An 18,920-nucleotide genomic window follows, 5' to 3' on the forward strand; every position below is an offset into this window, starting at 1 on the left:
GACAAACAAGAGTTATCCCCCGTAAGCGACCTAGTGCACGCTGAACTTTCGTCGGCTGCCTGTCGGGCTGATCTAGTTTCGGCCAGGGGTTTAAATTAGGGTAGGCGTCACGTACAACCTAATTAGCGTATTATGCTCTATTGTCATATAGAGTGGGTATGCACCTTTCAGGGCCCATTTCGGACAAACAAGAGTAATCCCCCGGAAACAAACTAGTGCACGCTGAACTCCCGTCGGCTGCCTGTCGGGCTGATCTAGTTTCGGCCCGGGGTTTTGAATTTGGGTCGGTATCACGTACAGCCTATTTAGCGTATTATGCTCGATTGTCATAAAGAGTGGGTATGCACCTTTAAGGGCCCATCTCTGATAAACAAGGGTTATCCTCCGGAAACGACCTAGTGCATGCTGAACTCCCGTCGGCTGCTTATCGGGCTGATCTAGTTTTGGCCCGGGGTTTTAATTAGGGTGGGCGTCACCTACAGCCTATTTTAGCGTATGAATTATGCTCTATTTAGCGAATTAGGCTCTCTTTACATGGCGAGTGGGAATGCACCTTTAAGGGCCCCTTTCGGACAATTAAGAGTTATCCCCGGGAGAGACCTAGTGCACACTGAAATCCCGTTGTCTGCCTGTCGGGCTGATCTAGATTCGGCCCGGGTGTTTTATTAGGGTCGGCGTCACCTACAGCCTATTTAGCGTATGTATTATGCTCTATTAAATAGCGAGTGGGAATGCATCTTTAAGGGCCCTTTTCGGACAAACAAGAGTTATTCTCGGAAGCGACGTAGTGCAAGCTTAACTCCCGTTGGCTGCCTGTTGGGCTCATCTAGTTTCGGCCAGGGATTTTATTAGGGTCTGCGTAACCTACAGCCTATTTCGCGAATTAGGCTCTATGTACATGGCGAGTGGGTATGCCCTTTTAAGGGCCCTTTCGGACAAACACGAGTTATCCCCCTGTACCGGCCTAGTGCACGCTGAACTCCAGTCGGCTGCCTGTCGGGCAGATCTAGTTTCGGCCCGGGGTTTTCATTAGGGTCGGCCTCACATACATCCTAGTTAGCGTATGTATTATGCTCTATTTACATGGCGAGTGTGTATATTCACCTTTAAGGGCCCTTTCGTACAAAAAAGAGTAATCACCGGAGGCGACCTAGTGCAAGCTAAACTCCAGTTGGCTGCATGTCGGGCTGATCTAGTTTCGGCCCGGGGTTTAAATTAGGGTCGTCGTCACCTACAGCCTTTTAGCGAATTAGGCTCTATTTACATGGCGGGCGGGTATGCACCTTTAAGGACCCCTTTCGGACAACGAGTGTTCCCCCGGAAGTGAGCTAGTGCACGCTGAACTCCCGATGGCTGCCTGTCGGGCTGATCTAGTTTCGGCCCTGGGTTTTAATTAGGGTCGGCGTCACCTACAGCCTTTCAAGCGTATATATTAGGCTTTATTTACATGGCGAGTGTGTATGCACCTTAAAGTGTCCTTTTTGGACAAACAAGAGTTATCTCCCGGAAGCGACCTAGCGCAAGCTGAACTCCCGTTGGCTTTCTATCGGGCTGATGTAGTTTCGACCCGGTGTTTTAATTTGGGTCTGCGTCATCTACAGCCTATTAAGCGAATGAGGCTTTATTTACATGGCATGTTGGTGTGAACTTAAGGGCCCTTTTCGGACAAACCAGAGTTATCCCCCAGAAGCGACCTAGTGCAAGCTTAACTCGCGTCTTCGGAGTCTTTCAATATACGAAGATTTACAATCCTTTCAATTTCAGTTAAAAATACCCAACATTGTATAATTATGTGACATGTTCGGCTTACTTTATCTGAATATTGCAGATTTTGTATTCATTTGTATTGGTAATTTACAGGAAATAACAAAGGGTTATCATTCTTATATGTTTATGTTAAACAAGTGACCTCCAGCGTTAGGCAAGTTTTGACATCAGGTGCCTAATGTTAAATAGTTCGGTAGATTTTTTTATATTCTATATACTTAATGTGTAAGTCATGTGCATTGCGGTTTAAGTTTATCAGTTTAAGTTAAATTAATAAGCCCTCGAGTCTAGGGAATACTAGTTTTACTTAAACCAGTTTAATTCAGTAAGGGAGAAACCCGGTTTTAATATGTCTTCACACAAAAAAACATTGAACATATTTCCAAACATTGAAACAAAGCACAAAAGCAAGAGTATAAAGCGAGAGCTAAGAATAACTAATATATATGGCGTTCTCTCCAAATTACTGTCATACACGGCATGTGCTCGAGTACTGTATTAACAGATATTGTTTTGCAATTTTGTGTTAAAGTTGTTTAAAAAGCGACGAGTGTTTCATTTCATTTAAATTTAATGATCAAATGTACCAAAGTATTTCTATTGAACCTATTATTTGCTTTTTAGCAACCACTCAATATTGACACTGAATGAAGAAGACTACAAATGGAATTGCACTCAGGATCATAACCAAATAAAGCTTTTAATCGTTCTTATTGACAAACGATCTGCATATATCATTAACTTACGACTGCAATAGCCTTGCAAAAAAACTATTTTGAGATTCATCGCCTCTTCAAATAAAGACCAAAACGTTTGTCATGATTGCACGAAGTCTTTAGAATTACGAATAATTGAAACGGTATTGAATTATATCTTTTGCATTCATAACCCTGAACAAACTGTCATATTTATCAGCACCATGTATGCGATCTAATCTTTCATATCCGTTGCTTTTCATTGCTTTTAATTGCTTGCAATACTAAAGATTCAACCCCTAAAGGTATTATAGATACAGCACACAATCCAAACACGGTGCATGCCTCAACAAAAAAAAATCAAAAACTAATTAACAAGATATCACGCAACAAAACATTTAAACCTTAATGTACTCCGGGTACAGAAAATATACTTACACGTACCCAGCCAATTTAGACTTTAACCGAGTTTTATTCCGGCCCAAATTCCGATGACGTAAAACGCGCTACGGTAAACAAAACAAAATTCTCTTTGAACAAAGCCTGCCTCATCATGCTTTTTTAAGTGAGAGTAACGATAATATAGCGGCAATTTTACAGAATATTGACATAAATATAAACATACTTAATTTGAAAATAATTCGCCGACAACGGCCAATTTCGCGTAAAAATTTCCGGGTTACTTTCAGTATATTTTTCGTACCAGAGATACATTTAAGTTTATTTAAAAGTACCCGGGGTACATTTAAGTAGTACCCGAGCCGACAATAACCAATCGAGCATCAGTAAGTTAACCTTAACATAGGTAACCAAATACCACAAGTGGCACCAATTATAATGATAAAAGTTAATTAAATTTTAAAAAGTCTAACATGAATAAGGTGTTGTCATGATTAATAAGAATAATCGTGACCACATTTATCTGTTACTTATTTTCGATAGTTTTTATCCTCTTCTATATTTACACTGTTTTTTTTCCCATTCCATTCAAATGTGTGACACGCGTTCGGACTATTGTCAAAATGTTAATATGTTAACTAGTCCCGCACTCTGGATCAGCAGACGATTTATTGCTTTAATCTCACGGTGGATTCCGGAGATAGTTGATAAACCATGATTGCTAGTCCCTTTAGATAAAATCAAATCTTGTTAGTCCTAAAGCGGCCCTTTAAGGTGCATACCAACTCGCAATGTAAATAGCGAATTATACGCTAAATAGGCTGTAGGTGACGCGGACCATAATTAAAACCCCGGGCCGAAACTAGATCAGCCCGGAAGGCAGCCGTGGGGATTTCAGTATGCACTAGGTCGCTTCCTCGGGATAACTTTTGTTTGTCCGAAAGTGCCCCTTAAAAGTGCATACCCATTCGAGATGTAAATAGAGCATACTACGCGAAGTAGGCTTATGTGAAGAAGAGACAACTTCAAACCCCGGGCCGAAACCAGATCAACCCGACAGGCAGCCGACGGGAGTTCAGCGTGCACTATGTCGCTTTCGGATGATAACTCTTGTAAGTCCGAAAGCGGCCCTAAACCTCGTAATGTAAATAGAAACTCTAACGCTAAATAGGCTGTATGTGACGCACACCATAATTAAAACCTCGGATCGAAACTAGGTCATCCCGACAGGCAGCCGACATAAGGTCAGCATGCATTATGTCGCTTCCGGGGGATAACTTGTTTGTCCGAACACTGACCTTAAAGCTGTATACCCAATCGCAATGTAAATAGCGCATAATATGCTAAATAGGCTGTAGGTGACGCCGACCCTAATTAAACCCCCGGCCGCAACTACATTGGCCCGACATGCAGCCGTCGAGAGTTCAGCGTGCAATAGGTCGTTTCCGGTGAATAACTCTTTTTTGTCCGAAAGCGGCCCTTAAAGGTTCATATTCGCTCGCCATTTCAATAGCTCCTTATACGCTAAATTGGCTGTATGTGTCGCCGACCCTATTTAAACCCCCGGGTCAAAACTAGGTTAGCCCGACAGGCAGCCGATGCCAGTTCAGCGTGCACTATGTCGCTTTCCAGGGATAACTCTTGTTTGTCCGAAAGCGGCTCTTATACACACTCGCCATGTACATAGCGCCTAACCCGCAAAATAGCTGTTTGTGACGCCGACCTTAATTAAAACCCGGGCCGAAAAAAGATCAGCCCGACATGCAGCCGAAGTGAGTTCAGCGTGCACTAGGTAGCTTTCGGTGGGATAACTCTTGTTTGTCCGAAAGCAGCCCTTAAAGGTGCATACCAACTCGCCATGTAAATAGCGCCTCATGCGCTTAATACGACGTTGTATACGTTGTAGGTTTTATACGACGCCAACCCTTATTAAAAACCCCGGGCCGAAACTGGATCAGCCCGACAGGAAGCCGACGGAAGTTTAGCGGGCACTAGGTCGCCTCCAGGAGATTACTCTTGTTTGTCCGAAAGCGGCCCGTAAAGGTGCATACCCACTCGCCATGTTAATTACGTCTTATAGGCTAAAAAGCCTGTATGTGACGCCGACCCTAATAAAACCCAGGTTAAAAACTGGATCAGCCCGACAGGCAGCCGACGTGAGTTCAGCATGCACTAGGTCACTTCTAGGGTATAACTCATGTTTGTCCGAAAACAGGCCCTTAAAGGTTCATGACAACTCGTCATGAAAGTAGCGCATAATACGCTAAATATGCAGTTTGTGACGCCGACCCTATTAAGACCACGGGCCAAAACAATGTCAGATAAACAGGCAGCCGACCGAAGTTTAGCTTACATTAGGTCGCTTCAGGAGAATAAGTCTTTTTTGTCCGAAAGGGGCCCTCAAAGGTGCATACCCACGCGCCATGTAAAAAGAGCATAACAAATACGCTAAAAGGCTGCAGATGAGGCCGTCTCCAATTAAAATCCCAGGCCGAAACTAGTTCAGCCCGATGGGCAGTCGACGGCTGGTCAGCGTGCACTAGGTCTCTTCCGGGGGATAACTCTTGTTCGTCCGAAAGGGGCCCTTAAAGGGGCATACCCGCTCACTGGGAAATGACGCGTACGAGATGAAGGCTAAATAGGCTGCATGCACGGAGCCGATCCTAATTAAAAGTCCCGGCCGAAACTAGTTCAGCCCGATGGGCAGTCGACGGCTGGTCAGCGTGTACTAGGTCTCTTCCGGGGGATAACAGTCGCGTAATACGCTAAATAGGTTGCACCTGGCTCCGATCCTAATTTAAAGTCCCGGCCGAAACTAGGTAAGCCCGACAGGCAGTCGACGGCTGGTCAGCGTGCACTAGGTCTCTTCCGGGGGATAACTCTTGTTCGTCCGAAAGGGGCCCTTAAAGGGGCATACCCGCTCACTGGGAAATGACGCGTAATACGCTAAATAGGTTGCACCTGGCTCCGATCCTAATTAAAAGTCCCGGCCGAAACTAGGTCAGCCCGACAGGCAGTCGACGGCTGGTCAGCGTGCACAAGGTCTCTTCCGGGGGATAACTCTTGTTCGTCCGAAAGGGGCCCTTAAAGGGGCATACCCGCTCACTGGGAAATGACGCGTACGAGATGAAGGCTAAATAGGCTGCATGCACGGGGCCGATCCTAATTAAAAGTCCCGGCCGAAACTAGTTCAGCCCGATGGGCAGTCGACGGCTGGTCAGCGTGCACTAGGTCTCTTCCGGGGGATAACTCTTGTTCGTCCGAAAGGGGCCCTTAAAAGGGCATACCCGCTCACAGGCAAAAATGTTGCGTAATACGATTAATAGGTTGCACCTGGCTCCGATCCTAATTAAAAGTCCCGGCCGAAACTAGGTCAGCCCGACAGGCAGTCGACGGCTGGTCAGCGTGCACTAGGTCTCTTCCGGGGGATAACTCTTGTTCGTCCGAAAGGGGCCCTTAAAGGGGCATACCCGCTCACTGGGAAATGACGCGTACGAGATGAAGGCTAAATTGGCTGCATGCACGGGGCCGATCCTAATTAAAAGTCCCGACCGAAACTAGTTCAGCCCGATGGGCAGTCGACGGCTGGTCATCGTGCACTAGGTCTCTTCCGGGGGATAACTCTTGTTCGTCCGAAAGGGGCCCTTAAAGGGGCATACCCGCTCACAGGCAAAAATGTCGCGTAATACGCTAAATAGGTTGCACCTGGCTCCGATCCTAATTAAAAGTCCCGGCCGAAACTAGGTCAGCCCGACAGACAGTCGACGGCTGGTCAGCGTGCACTAAGTCTCTTCCGGGGGATAAATCTTGTTCGTCCGAAAGGGGCCCTTAAAGGGGCATACCCGCTCACTGGGAAATGACGCGTACGAGATGAAGGCTAAATAGGCTGCATGCACGGGGCCGATCCTAATTAAAAGTCCCGGCCGAAACTAGTTCAGCCCAATGGGCAGTCGACGGCTGGTCAGCGTGCACTAGGTCACTTCCGGGGGATAACTCTTGTTCGTCCGAAAGGGGCCCTTAAAGGGGCATACCCGCTCACAGGCAAAAATGTCGCGTAATACGCTAAATAGGTTGCACCTGGCTCCGATCCTAATTAAAAGTCCCGGCCGAAACTAGGTCAGCCCGACAGGCAGTCGACGGCTGGTCAGCGTGCACTAGGTCTCTTCCGGGGGATAACTCTTGTTCGTCCGAAAGGGGCCCTTAAAGGGGCATACCCGCTCACTGGGAAATGACGCGTACGAGATGAAGGCTAAATAGGCTGCATGAACGGGGCCGATCCTAATTAAAAGTCCCGGCCGAAACTAGTTCAGCCCGATGGGCAGTCGACGGCTGGTCAGCGTGCACTAGGTCTCTTCCGGGGGATAACTCTTGTTCGTCCGAAAGGGGCCCTTAAAGTGGCATACCCGCTCACAGGCAAAAATGTCGCGTAATACGCTAAATAGGCTGCACCTGGCTCCGATCCTTATTAAAAGTCCCGGCCGGAACTAGGTCAGCCCGACAGGCAGTCGACGGCTGGTCAGCGTGCACTAGGTCTCTTCCGGGGGATAATTCTTGTTCGTCCGAAAGGGGCCCTTAAAGGGGCATACCCGCTCACTGGGAAATGACGCGTACGAGATGAAGGCTAAATAGGCTGCATGCACGGGGCCGATACTAATTAAAAGTCCCGGCCGAAACTAGTTCAGCCCGATGGGCAGTCGACGGCTGGTCAGCGTGCACTAGGTCTCTTCCGGGGGATAACTCTTGTTCGTTGTATGTTTCAACCTATGTATTTAATAGGCTAAATAGGCTGAAAATGCTATTAAATAGGCTAAATAGGCTAATTAGGATGTACCGTCTGTTTCAACATTTGTACTACACTTTCTAAATAGGCTGAAAAGGCTTTTAAATAGGATAAATAGGCTAAATACGATGTATGTTTCAAGCTATGGCTAAATAGGCTGAAAAGGCTGTTAAATAGGCTAAACAGGCTAAATACGATGTATGTTTCACTCTATGTTCTAAACTTTCTAAATAGGCTGAAAAGGCTGTTAAACATGCTAAATAGGCTAAATAGGATGTATGTTTCAACCTATATACTAAATAGGCTAAATAGGCTGTTAAATAGGCTAAATCGGCTAAATAGGATGCATGTTTCAACCTATGTACTAAATAAGCTAAATATGCTAAATAGGTTGAAAATGCTGTTAACTATGTACGTAATAGGCTGAATAGGCTGAAAATGCTGTTAAATAGGCTAAAAAGGCTAAATAGGATGTATGTTTCAACCTATATACTAAATAGGCTAAATAGGCTGAAAATGCTGTTAAATAGGCTAAATAGGCTAAATATGCAAAATAGGATGTATGTTTCAACCTATATACTAAATAGGCTAAATAGACTGTTAAATAGGCAAAATCGGCTAAATAGGATGCATGTTTCAACCTATGTACTAAAAGGCTAAATAGGGTAAATAGGCTGAAAATGCTGTTAACTATGTACTTAATAGGCTAAATAGGCTGAAAATGCTGTTAACTAGGCTAAATAGGCTTAATAGGATGTATGTTTCAACCTATGTACAAAATAGGCTAAAAAGGCTGAAAAGGCTGTAATATAGGCTAAATAGGCTAAATAGGATGTATGTTTCAACCTATATACTAAATAGGCTAAATAGGCTGAAAATGCTGTTAAATAGGCTAAATAGGCTAAATATGAAATAGGATGTATGTTTCAACCTATATACTAAATAGGCTAAATAGGCTGTTAAATAGGCTAAATCGGCTAAATGGGATGCATGTTTCAACCTATGTACTAAATAGGCTAAATAGGGTAAATAGGCTGAAAATGCTGTTAACTATGTACTTAATAGGCTAAATAGGCTGAAAATGCTGTTAAATAGGCTAAATATGCTATATGGGATGTATATTTCAACCTATGTACTGAATAGGCTAAATAGGCTAAATAGGCTGAAAAGGCTATTACATAGGTTAAATAGGCTAAAATAGGCTAAATAGGCTATATAGGCTGAAAATGCTGATAAATAGGCTAAATAGGCTACAAAGGATGTATGTTTCAACCTATTTACTAAATAGGCTAAATAGGCTTAAATAGGCTAAAAAGGCTGAAGAGGCTGTTAAATTGGCTAAATAGGCTAAATAGGATGTTTGTGTCAACTAATGTACTAAATAGGCTAAATAGGCTGAAAAGGCTGTTAAATAGGCTAAATAGGCTTAAATCGGCTAAATAGGCTGAAAATGCTGTTAAATAGGCTAAATAGGCTTAATAGGATGTATGTTTCAACCTATTTACTAAATAGGCTAAATTGGCTAAAATAGGCTAAAAAGGCTGAAGAGGCTGTTAAATTGGCTAAATAGGATGTTTGTGTCAACTAATGTACTAAAAAGGCTAAATAGGCTGAAAGGGCTGTTAAATAGGCTAAATAGGCTAAAATCGGCTAAATAGGCTGAAAATGCTGTTAAATAAGCTAAATAGGCTAAATAGGATGTATGTTTCAACCTATTTACTAAATAGGCTAAATAGGCTAAAATAGGCTAAAAAGGCTGAAGAGGCTGTTAAATTGGCTAAATAGGCTAAATAGGATGTTTGTTTCAACCTATGTACTAAATAGGCTAAATAGGCTAACTTCACACACGTAAGTTCTATATCTTCTTTGTTTATGTTAGATTTATTGCACTTATATGATATTGGACTATAACGGTAGACTTTATACTAGTAAAAGCGAAATTGTGTTTGCTCCACAATTATATCAGTAAATTTAAATTATATATGCATAATCGTTCAAAACCGATTAACGAGCAAATATTTTACTGTTTGATGTATGCGATGTTTCATTTTTAATGCAAGAATAGTATAATGTGCGTACTAGAGAAATAATACAAGTTACATAGGTTCAAGTAATTACATTTTTGTTCCGAATAAATGCAACTATTTTAGCCAGTTGAATTACAATACAGTAGACTCTCTGTAAACCGGACGGTCTCGGGACCGGCCTGATCGTCCGGTTTCAGAGAGTTCCGGTTTACCAAGAGTTTGCATATTTCCGAAATATACATGGTATGCATTGTGTACAGAATCAGATAAAAATAAAACAAACCATATACATTTACATGTACCATGTGATAACTGTACGCAGGTACTGACGATGTTAATAGCATTCTTAAAAAATGTGTTTTAAATCAATTTCAAAGCAAAAAAAATCCATACCGACTTGTTTTGATTAATCCCAAAGTGAGCGTGGTGCTTTATACATGTACGTACGTGGCATTTGTCATAAGGCGAGTGACGACACAAATAAGATTGTTGTAGATACACGATTTATTATCATTAAACATACACACAAACAAACAACAGCGTCATCATTATTTTTTAAGATATTTTTTAAGATATTCATAATTTCAAAACCTACTAATTCTTGAAGTTTACGATTTCACGAAAAAGTCCAAGATCACTCTTTGCTTGAAAGCACATTTCTCCTTTATGTTAAAAGCATGGCTATAAGATCTTTTAAAATAACCGAGAAGATCACAAGAAAGTGAGCGTCGCAACGGCATGCATTAATTGTTTAATTAAATTGTTTATCATAGGCGATAATAAATTATTAATAAAAAGATCGAGTCAATCACTTTTTGGTGTTACCGCGAGTCTATTATAGACATTCACAGTTTGTTTTACATTACTTAATCGGACTCCCATAGCGCGGTAACGACTTGACGCCTTTATGGTATGTTTAATCCGATTATCGATAATTGCGCGAGCAAAATGTGTGACACCGCACTCGCTGTGCTGACTAGGTATTGTTATTTTCACGCCTTTAGCATCTTGAGAATTTAGACCGTCCGGTATACTCAGTGTATTTTACGTTGAAAATGACCAAATTTACGGAGATACCCGTCCGGTTTCCGGTTTTCAGAGAGTTCAGTTTATTCAACATTTTTTAACAAAGAAATAGAAGGAGAAAATACGGGACTGGCCCGACCGTCCGGAATCGGGAGAGTTCCGGTATTCAGAGAGTCCGGTATTGGCAGAGTCTACTGTATAATGATTTAACAAAAAGCGAGAATGAACCTCTCAAAGTTAAAGAATTTATACGACGTTTACCGGTATATTGCAGAATCAAAACTGGCCTGTTTGTATCGCGATATTGAGTTTACACAGCAGTATTTAACGATATGACCTTTTCACAGATTTTGTCATATTTTGAAGTTTGTCATTAAATGCTTTTTTATTGATAAATGTAAACATTGGGTCTAAGAAGCTCCAGTAAAAAAATCAAGATACAATTTTAAAAAAAGAAAAAAAAGTAAACCTCAGCAAGGCTCGAATCAGTGACCCCTGGAGTCCTGGAGTAAAAACCAATTAGACCGCTCGGCCATCCTGACAAGTATGTATGACCGACGTATTTTATACTTTATGTAAGCAAAAAATTCACAAAATTAAACGACAACAACAGAACTCTCCAAATTATTCAATCGTTTCGCGTTGTAACGCTTTATGATTTTCAGGTTTCTAAATCGTCAAAAGATGCATATAATGGATATATTATAGCACGGTAAATGTTCAGTTTTACTGTTTCCTCAAAAATATCGTAACTAAAACGAAAATTTGCGAATCTGAAATTTTTTTTTGAATTTTGTCAATTTGCCAAAACGTGAAAAGGCCCCTTTAAAACAATACCTTATCGATTATTGGTTTAGTTTGAATTGCAGTTCTGTCATTCTGGTAAACATGCGACCATTTGGTATAGTTAAATAGTTTTGCTATTGAAATGTTTTATATTTAATTCTACTTGGTGTTAATTGTGATGCGCTGAGGTGAACACTGTTCATGTCCCCTTTCAGATATTGCATTTTGCGTTATAAATGTATCCCGCCATTTAGGCCTTAAGCTGTTGTGGACTTCGTGCAATATTGCCATAGTTCGCACATGTTTTCTCACCCCGAACGGTCTCCAAGAATGTGAAATAAACCTTAAATAACGTCACTTATGCACCGTCATCATCTGTATAAGCATTCTACCCCACACTTGCACACCCGGATTGTGAACATAACTTCTGTAACAGTATCTGAATCTGATGATGTACATAGCTGAAATAAGAGGTAAAGTGTTGTGCTAAAAATATACGAAACTCAAACATATGTTCTGATACTTTCTTTTTACGATCTGTTTATCCTGTTATTAATGCCCTTACATTTTTTATCTATAATATACAAAACATGATAATATTATAAAGTGTTATACATTGTTATTAAATATAAAAGTCACTTTGGTTCTTTTGAATATGACGAGACTGTGGTTCTAAATATATTGTTAATCATAATGCTTATGTTGTTGTTGTATATAATAATGACGATGCTGAGTAGGAGGAATGGGATGATTCGATGTTTTACAATTGCAATACCTAAAACCAAACAGCAAATGCACTGCTATGCGACATATTAAAACCGTGATCAGAGTAACACCGTATTGACACTAAACAGCACTCACTCTATTGCTACATTAATCGTGAGATCGATCCTGTTCGCGGATTTATTTATTTAGAATTCTTTTGTCAATTGTCATGTGTATTATTTATATTTCATAGATTCTGACGCATACGTTTACTAGCGCGTTAATACCACGAAATGTTGAAAAGCGTTAATTCTGTTCTTTGTTTTAGGACTTTCAGCGAGTTTCACGTAAGAAGTAAATATTTAGAATACATTTATTCAAGCACTGTATTTGTTTCAGTGCACTTCGAATTCAGAAGCGCACATACACTATTTAAATATTTCAACTATGTAAATCGATAGTAATATTATGATACACCTTGTGCTAATATCCGGATATATTTCAGAAAATACACAAAGCACACTGATACGAATTAACAAAACAGGAACCTGTCAAAACGAAATTGTCAACAAGAAGAAGAAATTATGTGCATAGAAATTATATTATATACTTTCCTAAGCAAATATCAAACACTCTTTGGGTGCGTCAACGTCGTCGTGAAGTGGAGATATCTCCGTCTTTCCATCATTACTATCTGTTTGTCCCTTTATAGCATTCATCTCTGTGTTCCGCTCTTTAGCATTTATATCTGTGGTTTGCTCTACAGCGTTAATCTCTGTGTTCCCCTCTACAGCATTAAACTCTGTGTTCCCCTCTAAAGCATTAATCTCTGTAGTTCGCTCTACAGCATTAATCTCTGTGTTCCTCTCTACATCAGTTATATCTGTGTTATCCCCGACAGAAATGCCAGTGTTAATCTCTACATAATTTAACTCTGTGTTTCCCTCTACATCATTAATATCGCTGTCCCTCTCTACATCAGTAATCACTGTATTTTTATCTACATCAGTTATCTCTACATCATTAATAACTTCGCGGGAGCCATCATGATTATGGTGTCTCTGAGGGAGTTCATTTACTACGAATACCCTATTTACATAATATGATCGATATATTTTCAGGACTGCCAACAAAACTTGCCATGCTACCAGTAAAACACAAACACAAAGGTAAATTGGTAAGAGAATGTCCACAATTGGGTGAACACAATTATACACCACGTAAACAAATGCTCCTCCACGTTGATAGGCTTCGACGAAACACAATAGAAAAATTCGGAATAAAATAGTTTCGTTTTGTGTAATTATTTCCTTAACAACGACAACTACTAGCACAGCTCCAACGAAAGTAAAGACGACAGCACATATCCAGAAAATGACGTCAGTAACGAACACAAACGTAACTAAACTTTTAGTTACAATGCAAATCAATCCTGTTAAGACATGGCCGAATAGCATACAAGACTTTATGCAACTTACATATGGTGCGAACATGAAACTAAATATTTCCGTTGTTCCTTCCATTGCATAGCAATCTTCCTTGAGATCTTGCCTTCAGTAATTAACTTTCAAAACGTGGATTTTACAGTCTGCTTAATTTAAGCATGTGTCCTCATTTACGGGAAGTACTTTCTTAAGATGTTTTTATTGTCATGATCGTTTTTATTTTATCGGATGAGCACCTTTTTTTACTCGCACTGATTGATTGGAACAATGTATAAGCTCAATTATTTCATTACTTGTAATATTATTTTCCTGATCATGCTCCTGATTGGTCACACTTTAACGGTTCTTCGTTGAAAAATAGGATCCACTGTAGACCTAAAACATGAACAATGTTATAAAAATACAAAAAATATTCACATATTCAAAATGATTTAAATGATTTAAATACCGTATTGAGCGGTTTCTTAATGTCATATTTACGACGACATTGAAACAATGATTCATGCATTCATGGAAGCTAATGACATAAGGTATAACATAATACACTTTAGTTGTCATTTTCGGTTTTATTGTTTCATAGATTTAAATATTTTTATGTTTCCATACAATTTTATCATAACGCCATTCAAGTTTAGACTATTTTTAATTTGGTTTGATCTGAAACATTTCCGGTCATAAAGTATCAGTTTATATTAAAAAACTACAAGAAGAATATTTTATATCCCGAATATTTCATACGAAATGCGTATATTATATTAACAATCATGAATAATAAAATTAAGATACTCACGAATGAAAAACATTAAACGAATAGTATTTTTTTTTTTAAACTCACCAAACTTAGTGACCTTCATAAATATACTTTGTTTTAAAGTTTAAACATATATGTACACTTCACGCTTGTTGAACAATGAATGCTATCGATCTTCAGGAATTGCACTGAATATTGTAACGCCAAAGTCAGGTTTCATGCTTTTGTACTGTATTATCCTTTCATTATGACTTTTTCATTGCTATTGATATTGAGTTGTTTATGTAAATATCTCTAAATTATTTGGGTTAAACAAATACAAATGCTTACACCCGTGTTATTTTGAGAACAAAAAACGCGTCCGTTGTAAACAAAGAAAAGGAAGACATCGGTTCTATAAAACAAAAGCTGTTAGAAACGCCTGACTTGGTTGCTAATAGTATGAAAAAGTTCCATGTTTGTTACACGAAAAATGGGTGTTTTTTACGAATTGATTTCTTCATGCCTGACTTATGCAGGTTAAACGATGCCTAAAATTAGTCCAAATTAATAGTTAAAAAACACATGAATGTTTCCAATATTTCGTACATAAACACAGACTTATAAATCACCTTCTTCACGCCTGACTTATACATGTTAAACGATGCCTTAAATTAGTCCAAAACGATAGTTAAAACAAACAAATATACGTTGCCAATATTTCGTCAATAAACATAGACTTAGAAATACACATTGTATTGATTTTAAATTCGTTAAAGTAAAAGGTGGTTTGTATTGTTCAAAACTATAAATTATCCACGTAAGTACGTTTAACAATTGCACAGATAAAAGGATCCTCTATAAAATACCAGTTCTCACGATCAGTATTTTATGTACCTTAATTTTTTTTAAATCGGATTGCCAGTCGGGCTAAACAGAGGAGTGATTTACAGAAATGCAAAAGACAAATATATAGCAACATGTTCATACATAGTTTCATGATAATATATATTAAGTTGCTGTTGAATAATAACATGATCCAATTTTGTTCTTTTCTAGTACAATACGTTTATTCAGTAGCAAAACGGTACATTTATAAACAAGTACCTTCGACATAAAGATATAATCCCATAAAACCAAAGACATAATTCTTCCTCTTAGAAGTCACATATGTAGTACTTAAACAGATGGATTCATATTATATGCACATGTTTATTATTTGAAAATGCGAGTAACATTACATAAGCCACATAAATACGAGTACACACCAGCTTAAAATTGTGGAAATAAAATAATTGACATGCATGTTTAACAGTACACTGTTATCTAAACGATTGGTTAAACATTATATCGAGTTTTGTTTGCGAATGTAGAATATGAATTCAACTCGCTCATTACATACACCTTCACTCGTTGACGGGTTAAAGATAAAATGTAATCTACCAGCCTATCTTTATATCTTAACAATGACGCGCATGTAAATCATATACTTGATTCATTTTGTTTCAGTTTTAGGTATGTTTAAGCCCAATTTCCACAAATAAGTGAACGGAATCGGTAAAGAATTACACACATAGCTTGTCACAAACAACAAAGAAAACATTTTTTTAAATTAGCAAGAAACAACTTGTGATTATAGATTTAGAGGTTATAAAGAAAGGCAAACTTAAAGTAAACCCTATTTATATGTAATATACATGACCGTGTATATAATTTCAATAACTAATGTAAACAAGACCCAATTATGCACGTGCGAGCATGGTCCTACTGCTTCAATCTGTCGCCTGCAAACTTATTCTCGTTTTGCAACAGGGAAACACAAACTTGACACATGTGTGTGTGTGTGCATACACGTTAGGATAGTAACGAAAGGCCTTTCTTCGACACATATCAAACACGTATTGTCTTCTCTTTCTTCAGGAGGAGATGATACTTTTAAAATCTCTGTCCTGCAGCGAAGCCACCTATTGTCACTTCGTTGCAACTCGGAAACACACGTACGGCACATGTTCGTATGCAGACACGGTAAAATAGTTACGAAAGGCCTTTCTTCGAATTATATTACGCACTCCCTCATTGTGTCCTCGTTTTCCTGAAGAGGAAACGTGTTTCTTTCTACATTGTTACTATCTGTCCGGCATCACGGGCACCTATTTCCACTTTGTTGCAAACGGAAAACACACGTGTAACACATACTCGCGTACATACATGGTACAATTGTAAAGCAAGGCCTTTCCTCAAAACATATAACACACTCCCCTGGTGTTACTGCGCTTTCTGGAAGAGATGCAATGAAGCTGTATACACCTGCAATTTCTGTCATGTTTTCTCTCTTTGTATGTACACTTTCGTCGCGAATACTTCTGTTACGGTCATTAGGCATGACAGGTCGCTCTCGTCTGTCTACAGTTATACATATAATTGATATAATAATAAGCACAGCAACCCGAACACAGAGGTACGCCATAAGTGTTAGAAAATAATACACTACAAGAAAACACAAGAGAGATAAGAGTATTACTCCATTAGCGCCGTCCAGCGATTGCGTAATTAACAGCATCGCAATCCAAAATGCAACTATATACACCATGAAATAATATGCACAGAACACGACGTCAATCACTGGGTTTAGAAATTTGAAAACAACGTTGTCAGCTCCTCTGACGTATTTTACAAGAAGTGGAAATTGACCCGAAATGATAAAATGAAGCAATCGAATTGAAGCTCTTGAAATAACATAATAACCAACGTTACATAATTTAGAATCGTTCAAAAATCGCCTACAATAAAATACACTATCCAGAACAAATTTTACAATAGTTACAAAAGTTGTCTGAATTGAAAATACTACTCAGAGCTTTATTATGCCCCCCTTCGAAGAAGAGGGGGTATATTGTTTTGCTCATGTCGGTCCGTCGGTCCGTCGGTCAGTCGGTCCGTCTGTCCGTCGGTCCGTCCACCAGATGGTTTCCGGATGATAACTCAAGAACGCTTAAGCGTTCATGAAACTTCATAGTTACATTAATCATGACTGTCAGATGACCCCTATTGATTTTCAGGTCAATAGGTCAAAGGTCAAGATCACAGTGACTCGAAATAGTAAAATGGTTTCTGGATGATAACTCAAGAATGCTTAGGCCTATGATCATGAAACTTCATAGGTACATTGACCATGACTGGCAGATGACCCCTATTGATTTTCATGTAACTAGGTTAAAGGTCAAGGTCACAGTGACTCGAAATAGTAAAATGGTTTCCTGAAGAAAACTCAAGAATGCTTACGCCTAGGATCATGAAACTTCATAGGTACATTGATCATGACTGGCAGATGACCCCTATTTATTTTCAGGTCACTAGGTCGAAGGTCAAGGTCACAGTGACTCGAAATAGTAAAAGGGTTTCCAGATGATAACTCAAGAATGCTTACACCTAGGATCATGAAACGACATAGGTTCATTGATCATGACTGGCAAATGACCCCTATTAATTTTCAGGTCACTAGGTAAAAAGTCAAGGTCACAGTGACTCGAAACAGTAAAATGGTTTCCTAATGATAACTCAAGAATAATTAGGCATAGGATCATGAGACTTCATAGGTACATTGATAATGACTGGCAGATTACCCCTATTAATTTTCAGGTCACTAGGTCAAAGGTCAAGGTCACAGTGAAAAAAAACAAATTCACACAATGGCTGCCACTACAACTGACAGCCCATATGGGGGCATGCATGTTTTACAAACAGCCCTTGTTTGTATTAGTGAACGACAAACAAAGTTTGATCATTCGATAAAAATGTAAATTAGTATTGTTTAACCGTGTTTTCCGAAATTCAGTTCGTCCAGGATGGAAATAATTGTCTCAATAATAGCAAACATGCAAGACTGAAATAAACTTGCACCTGTAGCAACATTGAGGAGTTTGTGTCCGTGTTGACCTCTCTTGTTGTGTAACCTATTCTTGATATATCCAACCTTTAGGAAGTACATTCTGCATATTTCATATTATTTTTCTGTTTTATAGAATGATCAAATTCCTAATTAAAGCTCATTTTTTAACGGTATAATTGTTTGATGGGTTTTCATGTTTAAATCGGCGTTTAATGTTTGTATCGGAAGGCTCAACTACAGAGGAGAATGTATTGTTGAGATTTCACATCGAGTTTATTTTTCTTCCTTTCTTACGTTTTAAAATGCTGAAGCTTCTTCAGTGGAGTAAAATAAACGGTCAAACTCAAAACATAGCTTTTGCAGTATTTCACGGATTACAGGAGACACCTGCCGGTCGAAGGAAATGTTTATCATTACAAAATATGCACCAGCACCAAATATCACTGTCTCTAAACGTTTGGAATGTTTCATACTAAATTCAAATATCAATTTAATAAAGATTTTTCTTAAAATATATCACTCGAGTATCCTCTCATTAAAACAGTTGTGCACATTACTGTAAAATTGCTAATCATGCGTATATTAAGATTTTTTCATATCTTCTTGTCGAGAAACTGCATGGTCATAGAAATGATCGGTTTGGAAAACAAAGTTCGGTTTTTGATCAACAA

The 18,920-nt window shown here is 39.2% G+C and overlaps 1 protein-coding gene across 2 annotated transcripts; it reads right to left on the reverse strand.

The window, feature by feature from the left end:
• Positions 1 to 12,542: 12,542 nt before the first annotated feature.
• On the reverse strand, positions 12,543 to 15,776 carry LOC127842560 (uncharacterized). Of its 2 annotated transcripts, none has more exons than XM_052372120.1 (2): positions 15,629 to 15,776; positions 12,543 to 14,005 (listed from the first exon to the last, which is right to left on the reverse strand). In XM_052372120.1, the coding sequence occupies exon 2, from the start codon at positions 13,706 to 13,708 to the stop codon at positions 12,800 to 12,802; it is 909 nt and encodes a 302-aa protein (XP_052228080.1). In that variant the 5' UTR covers positions 13,709 to 14,005; positions 15,629 to 15,776; the 3' UTR covers positions 12,543 to 12,799. The 2 variants fall into 2 exon arrangements, with proteins under 2 accessions (XP_052228080.1, XP_052228079.1); XM_052372119.1 differs by having other exon boundaries at positions 15,468 to 15,764.
• Positions 15,777 to 18,920: the final 3,144 nt, after the last annotated feature.

This window comes from Dreissena polymorpha, chromosome 8, assembly GCF_020536995.1.
Source record: "Dreissena polymorpha isolate Duluth1 chromosome 8, UMN_Dpol_1.0, whole genome shotgun sequence".
NCBI classification, from domain to species: domain Eukaryota; kingdom Metazoa; phylum Mollusca; class Bivalvia; order Myida; family Dreissenidae; genus Dreissena; species Dreissena polymorpha.